General features: G+C 57.3%; 1 protein-coding gene across 1 annotated transcript in view; it reads left to right on the top strand.

Annotated features, from left to right (window-relative positions):
• Positions 1-4,120: 4,120 nt before the first annotated feature.
• The window catches only part of LOC119109349 (protein muscleblind), a gene marked incomplete at its 3' end in the record, with an annotated part of 26,166 nt that continues 11,203 nt past the window's right edge, over positions 4,121-19,083 (top strand). Inside the window, exon 1 of the mRNA XM_037232962.1 lies at positions 4,121-4,496. Coding sequence (XP_037088857.1) covers positions 4,305-4,496 — 192 coding nt within the window. The remainder of the gene's footprint in view (positions 4,497-19,083) is intronic.

Genomic DNA, 19,083 nt, shown 5'->3' with positions numbered 1-19,083 from the left:
AGTAAAAAGATTAATTATGTTAATTGTGTCACAGTGCAGAGATGTGAATATGTTTTGCTCACTGGCACTGGGCGAGAGCATTACTGTGACCGCAGTTTTACAATACAAGGATGATTTCAGATGTGTGTCCAACACCACCCACTTTTAAGCCGCAGAAACGCCAATTGTCACGCTTTATGGTCAGGTTTGTCGCGCCAAAAAACTTTGGTCAACTTAGTCCATACTTCTGTACTGACCGGACACAAAGCGGGGAACACGGTCTGCCGACGATTTTCAATCAATGTGCCCTGGCATGACACAAACTAGTATCCAACTTTTGTTTGACCAGTCTGAAGTCGGCGGATGCGAACTAAGTGGCGCCGCTGGGATTCCTGGAGCTGGACTCGACTCCATTAAGATCGGACACGGGACTGGTCCGACAGCGTAAGCTGCGTACAGCCTGGGACTGGGAGCCGGCCTGACGTTATCGCCCGGCCGGCCTGTGCGCGCCAATCTGTGAGGGGGCTCCGGCGAACAATGACCCTGCACGGTTTGCGGTGGCCACAACTGCCCAGCCGCCGGCGGGTGCGCTGCAAGGCTGCAGAGCTCGGTGTAAGCCAACACGCCCGCGAACGGCCGGCGCTGCGTCAGCCTGGCGAGCCTCGCCAGTGTCAGTTAGCGCCGGGCTGATTCAGGCGCGCGCGGCCATCCTTTAGCACGTTAGGTACACCCAAAGGAGCGAAGCCGCATGATCAACCGCGGCCGTGTGCAGCCATTGCTGCAGACTTGCGAGTGCTCACTTTATCAGAGGACCCAGAGGCGCTGTTTATATTGATCAACTCAAGCGGTCCAATTGGGAGAATAGAACACGGGCATGCTGGCGAAGGCCGTGCGCTGAACGGTGGACTGGTTTGTAACGCCAGGAGGCACCGAGTCGTGCCACGAGCCCGCTTCCTCCTATCAGAGTCTGAATCTGACGTGAACGACTGCTACACTTCGGCGCAGCCCAAATAAACTAAATACCGCTGCGAAGCTGAAGTCGTGCCTGCTAACAAGGTAAACCCAGATATGCCGTTTTCTGCATATTCAGCGGGGTATGCTAAGCGTAATAACTATGGCGCATATTGTAAAGTTACATATAGACGCCTCATACCAGCGATGTTAGCTGTTTTGGATTAGGTTTCCATCCCGCTGGCATCGTGCCCTCTCATGATGGCCTCAAATCAAAACGTTAGAAAGCATACTGATATTAGTTTGGGGCATATCTATATTCAGGGCTGCCTTATCAATATATTTGCCCGCAAATTTCAAACACGCATTCAGCTGACGTACGATTATAAGATCTGCCTGCCAAGCCTGGGTCAAACACGTTTGCGACTGCGGAATGCAAGGTTCCAGTGGGCACGACACTGCACGAAATATATATTCGCATATCCTTCCATGGCTGCTTCGACCAAAGGATTTTTCAGACTGGCAGCTAACCGGCTATCGACTGACCCATCGGACAGCTGCAGGGCATGCCGACCCGGCTGGTCGGCCGAGGGATGACGCAAAGTTGTTAAACACTGCATGCACACGAATAACAATCCTGGATTTGGGAGCCTTAAATCGACTCTGTTGACCATTCGGCCACGCTTACAGCTTCAGCAGCAACTTCAGCAGCAGCTACAGCAGCTTCAGGTAGATGTTTGATAAGTTATCTGAGCCTTAGCGTTCATCTTGCTTATCACACCAAACTAGTCTCTGATATACGTAAATTTATATTCTTTACGTACGTGTTTCAGTACAACCGCATTATTCATACTGAAACACGTACGTAAAAAAATGATGTGAAAAAAGATGTTTTGTTCAAAACAGTTTTCTCAGTGATAAGTTGTAAGTCTTAAAAAACGTCCCAGAACGTGGGGAATGCTAAAGAAAAGAGATCAAGCAACTATTGGTACGCTTGAGTTAAGTGATCATTGATATTTTTTCGTTTGGTCAATTTCAGGAGCTGCTCATTCTATGGGCTTGGGCATGATGCCCATATCACCGTCTGGCCACCGCATTGTATGACGAAACATTTGGAATTCGCTAGGGACTGGCAGACCTTAACAAATTTTCCAAAGAAAGGAAATGAGCATTCTCCTATGTATCTAAGGATTCGATTTTGATTGCTTTGTTTGATTCGATTAAATACACCTGGATAAACTCTAAAATAATTGGTGCTCTGCACTAGTCATCAGCCATCAGCTGATTGTGATGCTGCTTAGCCGGCCAACCCTGCCAGTGTAGCCGAAAATCAGCTGGCCGCACCAGAACTAACCCTGTTCCAATCAAGTTTCGCGCGAGCAGGGGCGCAGCCATCACTGGGATAGGAGTGTGGGGGTCAGTAACGTCAGGGCTGACCAGCCCATGCACAGGACGGCAGCAGGAACAATGGACCCTAGTGCCTCCCTGGACCCTGGCCCCTCGCGATTACGCCCACGCCCCGGTGTCCTTGTCCGAGACACCTGTCCATCGTGATCGCACTGCTGCATGTACCGCGCCCGCCCCGTTGTTGGACGCGGCACTGGCGCTGAACCCGGTCCAGCTTGCAACTGTTAGTGGCCGTGTGTGAGTGACCTTCGCCCGCCTCAATTACGGTGTGATTGCTGCAATCTCAGCCCAACCGACCTCCACATGACGCCCATGCCAGCAGGATAATGTCATGAGTTGTACGCATGAAGGTACCGGTGCATGCCACGGACGACACCTGGCACGGGCGCAGCCAGGAGACTGGCGGGGGTGGCACATCCAGAGGGTGACACCTCTGCCGGGCATCAGACGAACCAGCCAGGAGACTGGCGGCGGGGGCACATCCTGCGGGTGACACCTCTGCCGGGCATCAGTCAAACCAGTCGGCAAACGTTTTTTGGGACGAAGCTGATTGCACCCGTGCAATGACTGGAAGGTGCGGCATAGCATGGCCGAACGAACACTCGCTGCTATAAGCCGAATCGGTACCATTTCGCCGCAGAGAGCTGTTCGCTCCAGCAGTTAAGCCTCACCGACCTTCCTCGGCTTTCTCCGTCGGTCGCTGCTGGGGTTTGCGCCCACTCGCGATAACGCTCCAGTGCAATGCACGCGGACTTTAAGAACAGAGGAAAATAAAGGAAAAAAACAGTTGAGGAGAACATCACAACACGAAGACTTAACGATTTACGCAGAACAGAGCTGTCGAACTGTGGGTTTTCTCCTGTCATGTGTGATTTGATTCCAGTAGCTTAGCCAAGGGAGGGGCTTTTTAGGACAAAAGCCCGCGATTGGAGGTGGTGGAGTCCTTCTGTGGCGAAAGGTTCAATGACTTTTAATAGTTCAAGGCGCAGGTAGGGTCTACACAAAATTAAGAACGGTTCCCGAGCCATCAAAATAGGATCTCAAGCCTAATAAGCTATCGAATCAAAATCCAGGGATGCAAGTTGGGATCAGAAAGACCCCCTGGTCGGAATGGCTCCCCTTGACCCGTGTTGGTTCCTTCCGGGATGCAATCCTGGTCACGCCCTTTTTGTCCCATTCATCGCGAGCGTACTTTTGCCTCGTCATTGTTACTAGTGCAGCCTGCATCGGAGCTCGCACTTTTTGTGTCGCCCAGATCCTATTGATACGAATCAGACAAACTGCTGAATTGACAACCCAGACGGTGGGTGGCAGCGACTTGAGCGACGCTCACGGCCGGCTGGGGAGGACCAAGCCTGCTCCGCCCGGGGCGCCAGTCGGCTTCGGCCGACAAGCCATTTAACCGGCAACGAGCTCGACGTTATCAAACCAGGCCCATTATCGGGCCGTGCGCGGCGTGACTCAGCGCCGGCTGGCCAGCTGGTGTGTCGCAGGCCGCGGTGCTGCTCGCTCGGGCCGCCGGGGTGTGCGCGACGCGACCCGGCCGCCGCCGCCGGCGGCGAGCGGGCACCCTGAGCGCGTGGGCCGCCGCACGCGGCCGAGCAGGCCACCGGGACGCCAGCTCCCGCGACCGTTGCAACGCTCTGACCTTGGCGAGGCCGGCCAGTGGCGGCCGTGCCGGCTGCAGCGGCGACCAATGGCGGCCGGCCGCGCCGCCGCCCGGCCTATGAGCGCGCGCGCGCCGCCGCCGCTCGGGCGCGGTCGCAGTCGGACCTGGCGCGCCCGCTGCAGGAGGTTCGCGCCGCCCCGCCGCCCGACCCGCACGAGACTCCCAGGCACCGCCGGCTGTGGTCAGCGCACTGCCGGACGCGTGCGGCCGACTCCGACCTCGGCCGCGTCGCCTGTGCCAGTCGAGCGCCGGCAGACGTGCTCGGCGCCGCTCCGACCGGAGAACGACCCCGGCCGCAATGTCTGCTCCCGGCTACCACATGGTGAACGCGCTGAACATGAAGGACTCGCGCTGGCTGCAGCTGGAGGCATGCCGCGAGTTCCAGCGCAACAAGTGCAGCCGGAGCGACGCGGAGTGCAAGTTCGCGCACCCACCGCCGCACGTGGAGGTGCAGAACGGCAAGGTGACCGCCTGCTTCGACTCGATCAAGGTAGGTGGCCGGTTCTCCGCCCGTCTCCGTCTGTTTAATTGTCTGTCCGTTTGTCTGTCGTCTGCCTCAGCGACTGCCTGTCCGTCTGTCTGAGTACCGCCTGTCCGTCTGCCTGAGTGCCGTCTGTCAGTCTGCCTGGCCGCCGATCCGGGCCCCTGTCCGTCCGCCCGTCTGTCTGGCCGCCAGCGCCCCTGCGGTCGCAGGCGGAATAGGTGTGTGGGCGTGGGCGGGGCGCATGACGGGCGAGCGCTTTGGTGTGTGCACTGTGTGTGATACGTGCCCGTGTAGGATGATGTGTCTTGTTTTGTGTGCTATCAGGGCTGGAGGAGGAGGGAAGACGAGGGCGAGGGCGGGGGCGAGAGCGAGAGCGAGAGTGGGAGCGAGAGCGAGGGCGAGGGCGAGGGCGAGGGCGGGGGAGAGGCAGAGGCTTTAAGCTCTGCACGTCCGTTGTACGGCGGGGTTCAAATCGGTGACTGGATTCGTTCTTGATGATCATCACTACTTCATTGTGGTTGGCGCACCCATATTGTTTGATGCTGTCACTTGTTGAAATTTGAACGGTTAAGATGCCGGATTTGATAACGGCAAGAGGGCGCCGGTAGTCTACGCTCGTGATGCATGCTTTAGGTCTGGGAATCCCCCTGCCCAGATGCACGCTTGTACTTTGTCAGGGTAAGTTACCCGTCACTCATGCGCGGCTCTGCGCAGCCGCTGCCGACCTGCGGCGCCTGCCAGTGTCGCTGCGTGCCTGCGCGTCGTGCGGGAGCGGAGCTGCTGCGCCGCGTCCCACACGCCGTCCTCCTGCGCGTGGGTGGCGTGTGGGAGCGATGAGATGAATGGCTGGGTGAATGAGACAGACGCGCAAAGACCGGCAATCGGTGTCGGGGTAGGCGCAACGGAGATGTGAACTATATCAGCCGTGGGGAGGGCTCGAGTAGCATCACAGTCAGACGACAGCGCACTTCGCGATCCTCCAAGCCGGGCGTTGTGGAGTATTCTTCCATAATCTCCGCGTCAACTTGATGGCAGATTGTGATGATTGATCCCGTCCTCTACAATATAATTCCCTACTCTCGCTTCTGATACGGGAGATCGTCCTCTCTCATTCTCTGGTGACTCTCCGAGGCTCGCCGCATCGTTGAAGTGTCGTCTCCAGACACTGTGGGTTGAACGCGCGCCGGTCCTCAGCTCGCCACTGACATCGCGTTGACACAGTCCTGTTCCTCTTGCCCGCCTACTGGCGCTCGGTCGCGACACTTCAGCCTGATGTTGATATAACGCCTGTGTGTAAAGACGAGGAGGCGGCGGGAGGGACAGTCCGTGTGCGCATTCCGCACTGCGTGAGAGGGTTTCTGCTGTTGGTGGCACGAGTCGTCGCGTCCAGCCTTCCACGACCTGTCAACGCTCGTATGGGCCCCCTTCGCCTCTCGCCCTGCTCCAGCCGTGATGTGTGCTGGTCGCTGGGGCTCGGTCGCCCCCGCAGCCGGTGGTTGCATCAGTACTACCAGTCGTCTGGCGACAGGACCCGCCCTACCTCAGGAGGCCTTCCGCGGTAACACACACCACCCGCGGACCCGTCGTGTCCCTCTCAGAAGTCCGGCGCCGAACGCTGGAGCATCTCACTCTGCCCCGGCCAGGGTCTGCGGGTCCTCCGGCGGTCTCTGATGCTCGGTCCTCAAATGTCCTCCGGCTTCCTCCGCAGGGCTCCGTTCCTGGGGTGTGCTGTGATACTCAGTCGCCCCTCCCCCGCTGTCCTCATCAGGGCCCCGTTCCTGGGGTGTTGTGTGGTCCTCAGTCGCCCCCCCCCCCCCCCGCTGTCCTCAGCAGAGCTCCGTCTGCATGTCGTTGCTTGTCAGCCGCCCGGCAGCTGAACATCCCGCCAGCCTCTGCAGACGGCTGGCAAGGTCATGGAGAGGACGTCTGCTGGTCAGCCACACTTCATATCGATCCAGGGTTGGGAACGTCGAGGCCCTGCGTCACTTTGTATGGCCTCGTGTTCTGACATGTAAAGCCATTTCATCGGACCGTTTCACTGGGCTTCTGTTCACCTGTCACTCGCTTTGTGGGAAACGTCAGGCGCTGATTATTAGTGGATGAGGCCGCATAGCTGGGTTTGCTGCTATGATTATCAAATTCAATAATTTGCCGGTTGAAATCTGAGCGTGTTCCTCTTAAATTGGGTTTCCTGTCCCTATCAAAAGCGTGCGTTTGCTTTTCTCTGGAGCTATGAAGTTCCTTCGATGTGAAACATCGCCTGGACGGATGGATGGCGGATGATTTCATTGTTGACGGACCATTAGAGTCTTAATTTCCCGAGTGTCGCTTGTACCATGTTTCGGCTTTCAACTGGCGGTCTCGTGTACCGTGCATACCTTCTTCTACAAAAAAAAATACACGGGCAAAAAGCTAACGAACGTTACACGCTAGAATGACAAGCAGTCGAGGTATGTGCTGTTTGAATAGATGATTCTTCGTTGTGCTTGATAGCTGGACCTTCGCTCCGCCAAGCTTTGGGAAGATTATGACGTAAGCCAACGTTCGCTGCGTTGAGTGCCGCCAACAGTATTTTCTCGGTACGTTGCGATTTAATCACCTTTACTGAGGCATCTGATGAGCATTGAGAAACTTGGAAATCCAGCTGGCCTGCCACGCTTGGCTCGCTGGTAAGTGCCAGTTCGGCATGTGTCCATAACCTTGTTGGCTATGAGGGGCGAGCGACTGACTAAGTGCTGGCAGTCACACCCCTGCGCCTCGCAGCGCCGGCAAAACTGCGCAACCCGGCGATTTTGCTTTGCACGACCACTGAGCAGCCGTATGGAGACTGGGGGGTCCAGCAGCTGTCAAATACTACGGTGACGGTGCATGTCGGTAATGACTGGGTGATACGTCATAATACGACAGCGTGCATATCGCTCACAGCGAAATTACACCTTTTAACAACGCCCGCCGCTCAGATTCCCCGGCCACGGTACGTTCGGTGTCGTGAGCAAATATGGACTTCGCTTGCCCACGATGGCGCGGTAGCAGTGCAGATCCGCGCAGCATTGCATGAGCGGCGCCGCGATTGTCGAGGCGTATTCTCGGCGCCCCTGCACGCGCGCCGACGCTGAACGGCCTCAGGAAGGCGCACACATGTGGAAACCGCTCGCTGAGAGGCTCGCTGCTCGTTCGACTCCCACATCTGCCGCATCAAACGGTGCGCGGACATTCGACAGGTCCTCGAGGACGACCACGGCAATGACTGTGAGAATTAGCATGCTGGGATTCAGCATATACGGTCCCGCTGATGCTACAGCCCGTGGAGACTCCGGGGCAGACAGCTGAAGCTTCGCATCGGCATCGGCATCGGCATCGGCATCGGCATCCGCGACTGTCTGGGAACGGAGTAGTTTTGTATAAGAGTAACATTGCATTTGATAGTTTTAGCGTCGTAGAACGCTAGGTCTGCGACAATCATCGCACTTCAGCAAATACACGTGGCCCTCCCGGGCTTGTCTGTCCATATTGCAACATACTCGCGCCCTTCCATGTGTGCACCGGGCGCACTCCACGGACCCAGCTGACCGGTCGGTGGCCGCTGGTGACCTGCTGGCCCCCTGGGTCGGCTGGCGCGCGTGACACCGGTGGACGGCGCGCCTGACACCGGCGGACGGCGCGCCTGACATCGGCGGACGGTGCCGCCCGGCTCAGATAGTCAAGCGACCGATCGGAGCCGTCTGGTGGCCGGCTTCGAGTGTCAGGACTTCCCCGCTGACCGCATAGCCTCGGCGTCCGTCATGCCAGGGCTGGGGACGGGCAAGCCGCTGCCGCCCTGCGACGGCGTCCGTGGATCCGGCTTTTGTCGGGCCGCCCGTCCGACGACGCTTTGAAGCGCTCGCTGCGACAGCGCGGTTCCGGCCCGCGCTATCCGTCCGGCCGGAGCCGTGCATGTGAGCAGCGGCAGTGTCTGGGCTCGCCGGCGCCGGCGGCCGGGGCGGGTCCGCCCGATGTGTGATCCCGCTCGGAGGCCGGCGGCTGCCGTTACACACAGCAGCGAGCCGGCCGCCCCGTCGCCGCGTGAGTCACAGCGCGCTGGGCCCCGTGCTCGCCCGATCGGCCGCCGAGCCCGCTCGCCCGGCCGACCACCGCCGGTGGAAGCGAGCTGCCGACGGCACCCGGCTATCCAACACCCACACAGGTCCCTCACCCGGCTACCACACACTCACACAGGTCCCTCACCCGGCTACCCCACACTCACACAGGTCCCTCACCGCAGGCCCAGCAAGAATATCGAACAATGCAGCAGTAAACCCTGGAATTCCTGCGATTATTGTCGCGAATAACGCCGCAGTGAACGCAAAGAGGTTTTGTGGGAAGGAATCCCTCACTGGATAAATGGCATGCATACCATCGCGTTTGCAAGTGCCAGCTTTCGGAAGTGCACCATTGTGTACTTCCGAAGACTGCACGTTTCAAACAGCCACACTTATGGCGCGGAACCGTCGAAGGACCGCTCCCAAGACTGCGGTGGAAACAACTGGGCTCAGCGTGGAATGTCGGCTGAGTCACAGCGCGCTGCCCGTCCGCGCCTCTGGCTGCGGTCTGCGCCGGCCCTCGGTCCCCGAGCGTAGAACCGGACCCAGGCGCGGGCGGGGGGCCGCGTGACTCGGGCCGCCGCGCAGCGCCCCCGCCCGCCGCCTATCGGCGCCATGATGTCATGAGCTGCGCGCGACTCGGTCGGGTGTGACTCACGCGGCGGCGCGCGACTCCAGACGCGCCGACTCGCGGCGTGTCGTCAGCACGGCGTCAGGGGCTGCAGGGACGCCGACAGGGGTCGCCTGGGGGCCTCTATCGGCCGTTGGCGGTCAGCACTGGGCGATACATGGGAGCCGGGGAGGCGGCTCGGATTCGAGTGAGCTCAGCAGCACGCGGCGGCCGCGGCGCGAGCCTGCCTGGCCTTGCGTCGGATCAGAGACTCGTTTATGCAACACGGCGGATCATGCGGGCCTTAGACCAGCGCGGCGGTGCGTGACGGCCAGAACCGTGTCTGAAAGGGCGCCACCCAGCGCAAATCACGGCTTAGGCAGGAGGGTGGGTGGCTTTTGGTGAACTAGTGGCTCAAGGTACGCAACACCGTGTAGCATTGCCCTGGATACCTCTGGAGAGATGCTCTTCTCCCTAAGGCATGTAGAAGCGATACGCTGTGAATGGGAAACATACAATGGCCTGTATCGTAAACATGGCAAAGGCTTCGCGTATGAGCTGCGTCCAGCCTGGATGGCGCTCACACGCGTCTGGTTAATGCGTGTCTCTTCTGTTTGATCATGCCCCGCGCGCCCGCCCCGGCGGTCTGGGGGTGTGGTCGTCCGTGCCTCTGGCGCGCTCCACTCCTCGAGCGCCCCCTCCCCAGTGCGCGCTCGCCCCGACCGGGCCACACCAGAGGGGGGAGGGGGGGGGGGGCAGCCAGAGGCGTCCAACGGGACGGCACCCTTTCCTTCGGCTCTTGGACCAGCCTTTTGTTCTCCCCGCGGTCTTTGTAATGGCTGGTGTTAAGTGCGTTGGTAAAGCATGCGGGAACTGTGAGCTAAGTCACAGCCGCAACACAGCAACGCTATCGTATACGTCACATCAAACGCTATCTTTAATTCGTTTCCGGACGCGCTCGTGAGTCCGATGTTACTGCCTGAGCCGTGGTGCTTTGGCAGTACCGGCCATCGAAGAGACACAACTTCTCTACCCTCCAGCCTGACCCCTGGGGACCGGTCTAGGCCCGCGCGCCATTTCCTAGTTTGAGAGTAAAATGTACGGGGCTTTCAGGGGCTAGAAAAGTGAAATTAAGTCATCTATAGCTATCTCCGCATGGTTCCGCCCGGCTTTTAAATGACGCCCGTGGCACGATGGCTGTCGACGTCACTGAAGTTTACTGTGCATGAAAGTTATTCGTTTTCTACACCGACGAGGTAAAAAGTTTTTTTTGAAGCCCCATTTCGCCGCACTTTGCCGCATAACTGGCCACGTATGTGTCCGAGACACCTTATGAGCAATGCATGCAAAACACAGCAGCTACATATTGTCTTGCTTCTTCATCACGGGATTCACAATTTTCTACCAATTTGTGTTGCCTATGCCAGCTAAGTGGTATTATGTCATTTTCCTTCCACCGAAAATGCATTCTGAAGCAGCCTAGGCAGAGGCCGATGGATAGCGGCCTTACGGGCCTTGGATAGGTCACACAACACTACTTTCAGAGCGGATTTGCCATACACCACCGTTGCCGAACATTCCATCATACTGCACTTGGCACGCGGTTGTATGTTGACATTAGTTCGACCTCCAACGTTTTGCTGAGCATCAGTTTTGTCAAAATAAGTCGGGCGAATGCTTGTTAGATTATGATTGATTCCAGGAATGTATGAACACTGGCTGACATTTGACCACTGACCCCCGATCTCGTCCAAGCCACCGGCTTGTTCGCGGCTCCAGCCTTCATCGACTCCTCGGTGCTCTGTCTAATATCCGATGGACTGACGTTTGTGTCGAATGTTGAGTTTTTTTTTGGTAATGCGTTTGATGGATTGCACCCACTGAAACAGCGTTTCAGCTTTCTTTTTCATGGATCCAACGGAATATGTTGATTTTAAATAGGTTTTGGTTTTGGTTTTAAATAGGTTAGGTTAGGTTTTGCAAATCCAGTAAAGCCCAAACATTTGAGTTTTGGCCGCTTCTGCGCCTTGTCTTTGGTCATAACCATATGGATCAGAGCGCTGCCGTGAGTGGAAGTTAGGCAGTGGTACCCGTATTCCATTGGGTCAGCATTCTGTCAAAGCCTGGCGGATCGGTTTCGGCGCAAAGAGAGAGAGAGAGAGAAAGGAGAGAGAGAAGAGAGAGAGAGAGAGAGAGGAGAAGAGAGAGAGAGAGAGAGAGAGAGAGAGAGAGAGAGAGAGAGCCTTTTCACCGTCCGGATCCAGATTTGTTCGAATCAGGTTTACGGGAGAATGTCTGCAATAAGTTGCACCTCTATCGTCGGCCGCGCCCTGGTGCAGATGGTGAGAGTCTGCACTCGATAGCCGAGCGTGCTGCTGCTCTTGCGGCGGCCGCGGCGCTGGCGTGCGCCCTCCTCAGCCTTTGGCCGCGCGTGCTGCCGCCATGACGCGATACGCTATCAGGCTGTCGATAACTTTAGGTGTGGCGGCGGTTGCGAGGGCCAGCTCGCGCGGCGCCGCTCAGGGGAGCTGCGGTCCGGCGTCACCGGGCCGGCTCCAGCTTCGGCTGCGGCTCCGCCCGCCCGCTGAAATGGCCACCTCGCCAGGATGCGCAGTGATAGGCAGACGGCGGTCAGTCCGAGTCCGGCAGGAAACAGCACCGGAAGTGGGCGCTTCCGGTGTGGGCTTGGCGGTCGGTGCGACCGGACTTGGTGAGCTCAAGCACTCCTACAGAGGCCGGCCACGTGATCGGCGCACGGAGCCTGGTAGGCCGGACGGGAAAATGACGAAAGTCGACGGCAATCTTATCGCGGGCTTAGTATAGGACCGGCGGATAAACTGGTTGCCGTCAGGCACTTCGCACCGAGGCTGCGCAACAGTGGAGCGCCGTCCGATTGCTCGCTGACCGCTTGTTTGCCAATAAACGCATTGCAGGCATAAATTGCATTGCCTATAAATCCTATTCGCTTTTTTGGGTAGCCGCAAAATCTCAGCTAGATGATAAATTTCGAGAGAATGTCTGTGTGCGTTTTTATTTGTTTGTTCTATGGGACTTGATTTATCAGCTGTGATGGGGTGACGTGCAGCCATGTCAGAAAAGGGTTTTTGGCGTAGCTTTTTACTGCCTGTTGTACGAATTATTTAAAACGAAAATGATCCCGAAATTCTGCATTTTCTGCATTGTCAATCCTGTTCAAACGCTGTGGCCAATCTGTTAAATACATTGGCTCGTTCCTTACAGATTAAAAATACCTCGTGATTAAGTATACCCTAAGAAATGAAGAGAACAAAATAGGTTTAGATACGGTTAAAGTATCAGTGTTTGAGTGAACCCACCATGCTTAAAATACACAGAGCTTATTGGCACAGTGCGTCTTTCAGAACTTGTGCTCCTGTGATAGCCTTTATCATGAGCAATGCTTTTGCGCGGATATGGTGACGTTAGGAACTGTACTGCTACAACGGTAGCAACTATGACATCAAAGCGATATTACGTTGCGATGCTAAATTTGAATATCACGATGAAACATCGATATTAATATTGTTATGATTTGTTGTGCATCAATACCACAGCGGCTCTGCTGTTGATGGATGCAGATGATTAAGTAGGGCTTTGTAATGCGCTTGTGTATTGTATGTTAGATTCTTGGCAAGCTTAAAATCAACGACGCGCTGCGCATGACTCCATGGCTAAGTAGTGTTGTCGAAGCTATTCTTAGTGTGTTTTGTTATCCGCGCATTGCAAATATGCATAGTTCATCGTAGGTAAATGTTACGAGGTCGAGAGCAAATGCTAACATTATATTTCGGGCGAAAAGGAATCCCCAAGCCAAGCAAAGCCTGCAAAATGCATGGCACGTGACAACTATATGTTGGCATGATGGACAAAGAGGCGCGGGGGCCGTGGCTGCAGTGCGTCCTGCCGTGACTCATTTGGACGAATCGACCGGCGGCCGCTGGCGCCACTGTTGCTGAATCGTCTCCCAGATCGATGTCATGGCGCCTAGGCCAGCGACAGCCGGGCACCAGCACTCTGACAGCCGTCCGCCGGCCCGGCCGACTTGTCACGCCTTCCTGGAAGGGCCGGCGCGTGGTGCCCGCCGTCACCCCTTCCACTGCCGCTGGCATCCCTCTGGGCGGACTTCCCCAGACCGCCGCCTTCAACAGCAGGCTCCGAAACGGCAGGAGCTGATGGATTCTGAAGACAGTCGCTGGACACATCCCGGGCGCTCCGGTGGAGTCCGCCGCCGCTGGTGTTCTTCTAAAGGGGCCTCTAATCTTCTTCCGACTCGCATTTGGTCGCGGACATTTTGACCCCCTGCCGCTGTTCCCCAGGTCCTGAACACTGTGCCGGTGTCTCTCTGTGTGGCGTGCCACGCGGCCGTCCTGCAGTGGCCGATGCGCTGTGCCAGCTCGCCCAACTCCCCAGCACAGGCAGCAGCCTCGCAAATGGCCCACAACGTCAGCCCCGTTCTCACTGCAGTCCAGACCGAGCTTCCCCGACTGCGGCCTTCGGCAGCGCGGCCGCGACCGGCGCCATTGCGGCTAGCCGCGCTCTGGGCGCCGCCGTCCCACAGCAGCGGCGCGGCCGGCCAGGGCGGCGCGTGGCACGGTAGCGGCACAACCGGCGCTGACCAAGCGCCCGTGACATCCCTGGCGCACGAGCCGCCGCGGCTCCCGGCAGGCACCGGCCCTGCACGGCGATGCGGCTCATTTAGCTGCACGGCTGACCACGACCGAACCGAGCCGCGCTCACCAAACGTGTGCTTTGTCTGCGGGCCGGGCGGTGGCGCCCCCCCCCCCCCCCCCCGCCCGGCCGCATGCCATCGCTCGGGTCTGGCCGGCCCGACGCTGCGGTCGGTCCGGGCGATGCCACTCTAGACCATTCGAGTGCAGCGGCAGGCAAGGCGATGCCGTCCGTGATGTGACGCGCGATATTTGCCAGTCGTGAGGCAGAGCATGATGTTCTCCAGTGGGACTCGTGAGGGAACGCGCCATAGTTGCCAGCTGTGAGGTAGGCGCGTAACATTCCCCAGCCGCGCTGGTAAGCGAGCACGCAATATTTGCCAGTCGTGAGCTAGCGCGTATTGTTCCCCAGCTGGGCTCGTGAGCAAGTGCGCAACATTTGGCAGTCGTGAAGCAGCGCGTAACATTCCCCAGCTGGGCTTGTGAGAAAGCGCGTAGTGTTTGCCAGTCGTGGGGCGGTGTGTAACATTTTGTCGTTGTCAGCTATTGCGCAACATTTTTTGATCGTGTGGCACGCATAACGATCTTCAATTCGAAAGATGCGCATGACATTGCTAGGCCGAGGGCTAGCGAGCGTTTCGCCGTGAACTAGCCTCTAACGTTCCTCAGATGTGAGGTGGCATGTAGCTTGCCTCAGTAATGAGGCAGCCTTCAACATTAAAGAGCCGATCTCGTGGGTCGATAGAAACTGTTAGACACTGATAGATCTGCTGTGCCAATGCTTGGCGAAATCAGAAAAAGACATTGAGCATGCGTGCATTAGCTGAACGCGAAAGGATGTGCTATCCAAGTAATAAGAGCACATCAGCATTTCTTTTTGAAAATGGGGCGCCATATTCGCAACGTCTTTTCACCGCCGTTGTGCTCGGCGTACATGAACGCAGCGCACTGGATATTCTTTTCGGGCGCTCCTGTCTGCGCCCTAGCCTTGTATCGCGAGCGCCCTTCGGCGGGTCTGATTTGTACAGCCACATTTGTGTGCGCCCGTGTGCCCTGTGTTTAACCCTGCTTAGAATCTCCCTAGATTATCTGTTCGGAACATTCCTACGCCTGGACTGGGGGGGGGGGGGGGGACACGCTAGATTTATGAGCATGCACGTATGTGGGTTCACAGGCGGTTCAGTACATCGGTGCAGGGTGCCCTCCACTTACGTGTATTGACAACTCTTATCATGTTTTTTTGTGACTGCTCCTCTGCCACAATTTCGGGTGAGGCCCTCTTCTTAGGCTTGGGTGACAGCTTTGCGTGGGCTTGAGTTCTTTCGACTTCCTCGGTTTTTGACGCTGCTGTACAGTGACTTCAGCGCTCCCCAGCTTGGACTTAACACGTGCTCGCGTGGGGAGGTCAAATTGACCCCCCCCCCCCCAAGGTTTTCCATAATTATTTCCGGACGGCGCCGCGTAACTGTGCCAAATTTTGCATACTGTAGACAATTAAATAGCGAATTGTTTGGCATCACAAATTTAGATGCACCTTGTAAGATCACTGACCTATGGCAGGTCAAAGTCAGGTCATGGTTTCAGCGAAGGCAGTTTATAGGGAACCTTCAATCTGATCCAACAACGGCGTGTTAAACGAAGCCATACATATCTGAGATGCTTTCTTAGGCAACACAACAGTTGAATGAGCAAATTACATTGACCTAAGGTCAGGTATGAATGTCACACCAAGGTCAAAACCAACCTGTTTTATTACCCTAGGGTTTGCTGTATGGGGTAGTTTATGGTGCTTATTTCGAGTTTATTGATAGCAGGAACCGCATTATACATCTTCCATGAACTTCTTAGAGGTCAGAATAGGTCATTGACCTAAAATGACCTAGGTCAACATTTTGTTTTAGGATCGTGCTGCCTAGCGTAATCTTTGTCGCTTAGTCAAATGCAAAACTCAAGGCAATCTTGTATGATTCTGGTCGCCTTGACCTTAAAAAGGTCAAACAATGTTACTGACCTTAAATGAGAATGTGACGTTTTGCTTTAAAATGGTTATCTACGTTCTGGGGGCACTTTGGAAACCAACCTAGAACTTGACTTTGCTTGACCTTTTCGGACCCAAAGGTCATGACCTAGGAACCTGAAACTTTGGCCTAAGTGAGTTCACGTACAGGTCAACACACCCTGTAAATTTTGTGTCTCTAGCTCTCTTAGTTCCCGAGATCTCAGGGGTGGTCAAATTGACCCCCTCCCCACCCCACCAGAGCGAAGGGTATCTAGCCGGCCACCCGGGCTCGTGTTAAGGCGGCCCTCTACTTTGGGCTAAGGCTCCATCTGCCTAACCTTTGGGGCGCTCGTCTAAACTTGGCTCTGAACACAGCGCATCCGCACGTCATCAGCGCATCATCAGCGCATCAGCAATCATCGGCGCATTATCAGCACATCGCAGCGCATCAGCGCATCATCAGCGCATTATCGGCACATCATCAGTGCATCATCAATGCATCATCAGCGCATCATCAGTGCATCATCAGCGTATCAGCGCATCAGCAATCATCGGCGCATCGGAGCGCATCAGCGCATCATCAGCGCATCATCGGCACGTCATCAGTGCATCATCAGTGCATCATCAGCGCACCATCAGCGCATCAGCGCATCATCAGCGCACCTTGGGCTCTGGGGAATCCCCCTGCCTACGAGTTGGGTTGCATCACTGTCACTAACCCACTGTCAGTGTCTGGGTCAGAGGTGCATAGCTAACAACCAGAATGCTGCTGTATATGGGCTAAAGGACGGGCCGTTCTACCCGTGCTTGGGGCTCGTGGGCTTGTACGTGGGCTTCAGAATGGCCTACGTGGGCTTCAGAACGGCCCTTCACCTGGTCGTCGGGGCACCACTTTACTTCTCTTCAATGACCCCCTTCTGTGTTAGTCCTGCAATAAAGGCGTCGATACTGGTCAAAAGTTCGATAAAAACTTCAAATACGAGCAAAGCGTCCGTTTGCCACTCCGCAGGGACCCTTATGTACCCCTTAGATGCGCCAACGGCTACAAATGGATTTTCGCTGCATAACGCAGATCAGGTGGCATATGTAATGTTTGTGCTCGCTTTGTATGAGACATTCTAAATGGGTCAATAATGAAGCAGTTCCAGGATACTTCGGCCGGCTTTTCGCAGCTTGAACGAGGTGGTTTGAACGAGCTCAAGGTGGTCGTGTTCGGCTCTAATCACGCAATGCTAAAACCTTCGCTGTCCGCGGCAAGAAAGTCCAGAATTAGTTACTCCCCTTTTTCAAACGGGAGTGAATGGTCTCCATGGCTGACACTGGGCAAGCAGGGTGGACTTGGCGCAGTCCACGGCGCCAGTGCGTTCTGCCAGCTGCTGACGTCCCTTGCCGACCTATCAGCTTCATCTCGACATATGACCGTCGATTGGCCGTACAAAACAATGACGTCAGCCGCCGATGGTGCAGTGTTGGCTAGTGCACGTGTCCGTGGCAGGAAATAAGTGGACTGAAACCGTCCGGTCCGCCCACGCCCGTGCCTCCTCCCCCCCCCCTCCGCGGTGCTCCGCCACCCAGACGTCGCCCTTTTGCCAACCGACCCGGCACACGGCACGGCACGGCACGGCACGGCACGGCACGGCAGCTGCCGTCCTGACGGACGTGTTTGTACGTCTGTCGGTGGCCGGCGGCTGGCGGCGGCTGCTGCCCCGGCACCAGTGGCCGCCTGGGACGAGCCAACGGCCACGCCGGCCGCGGACGGGTCTGCGCTCGCTGCGGCCTGCACGACTGCGCGCTCGGGTCTGCGATCGACTCCGCCGCGCTGCTAAGTTGGACACGCTGCCGCTGGCCCGACAGCCCGGGCAGCAGCTGGCCCCGCCAGAGGGCTGGTCCGGTCTGAGCATCCGAGGGGCTGGCTCGGCCCCTACCGTGGCCCGGGTATCAGAACAGTGCGGTGCTTGGCACTCCAGGCTCTGGCCCTCTCATCGGAGCCTTCAGCCGACCGGCGCTCCGCGCTCGCTGCGGCCGTCAGCACGGCCAGTGAGCGGTGCCCCCACATCTGCTCTTGCCACAAACGTGTTTCTCGCATTAGCACTGTGTGACGCCACACGCCGCCCAGCAGCCGGTTCGGCTTCACAGCACGGCAACAAGACGGCGCCCGGCGGCCCGGGCCAGAGACTGTTGTTCACTGCAAAGCACGCAGCTCCAGACACTCGGGAACGAGGCATATTTCTCAAGTGAATGCTTCAGGCAGCTACGTGCTCAAGTAGACCCGCAATCCAGCTTGGTGGCCCGCGCCCCTGTTCGATTTATGGGGTGCGTTTTCAAGACACTCGTCACCATGTGGTCTGGGACCAGCTGGCCACGGAGTCGGCCCCCCAGCCTGAGTGTCGCGGCCTGTTCTGCCGGTGATCAGCGATAGCAGTCAGGCTCCGCGTGACTGCAATGCCAACACGAAAATGCCATGATTGCGATTGAAAGATATGTGAGCTGATTTTGCCGAGTGCTGTGGGCTCGAGGAAGTTCATTAACTAGTTGAAGAACAAGACTGCTGTCAGTTAAGTATGCATGATGTCACTTTTGATGATGAGGTAGAAACCGTAGGCCAAGTGTACCACGGTATCTATGACTTCACTGCGAAAAGCTGAAAAAATCGACGAGTCTTCTGATGCAGTTAAATGTTCCACTGAAGTTAAATCGTGCCTGGGCATGAAATGACCGCCATAAGGAGCAGTTTCGCCCATTGCTGGCTGTGCCGCACGGACGGAAGTCGGCGACAGCGTGGCAGTCGATGCGTTGCAGGACTTGCTCTCAATACCAGACAGACCGCCACACGAGACGACAGCGGACCAGCGCGCATACACCATCGGCGTGGGAGCGGAGCGGTGCAGCCCAGTCCCGCGTGCTACAGCAGCGCCCCCACACTCCAGTCCCCGACAGCCGGCGCACCGCCGCGGGACTCAGGACAGTTAGAGCGGTGCACGTAGCCAGAGGGCGCGGCTGCCGCCTCTTCCGCGGTGCTGCTGGGAGCGGCGGCAGCCCGCTGCAGCGGTCGGCGGCTCTCGCGGCGGGCCATGATGCGCCACAGCGCCGGCGTCGGTGCCGCTTCCTGCCCCCAGCCGCCGGCCGCCCGGCCGCCTGGCCTTGGGCCGGCCGTTGCTGCCAGTGCAGCGCGCACGGCGGCCCTGGCCGGCCCGCGGAGCCGGCCGGGGGCTGTCCCGGC

Source organism: Pollicipes pollicipes, unplaced genomic scaffold (genome assembly GCF_011947565.3).
Source record: "Pollicipes pollicipes isolate AB1234 unplaced genomic scaffold, Ppol_2.1 Scaffold_7231;HRSCAF=8579_pilon_pilon_pilon, whole genome shotgun sequence".
In the NCBI taxonomy this organism is placed as follows: domain Eukaryota; kingdom Metazoa; phylum Arthropoda; class Thecostraca; order Pollicipedomorpha; family Pollicipedidae; genus Pollicipes; species Pollicipes pollicipes.
Note: the sequence above shows the minus strand (reverse complement) of the source record. Positions and strands in the feature narration are given on the sequence as shown.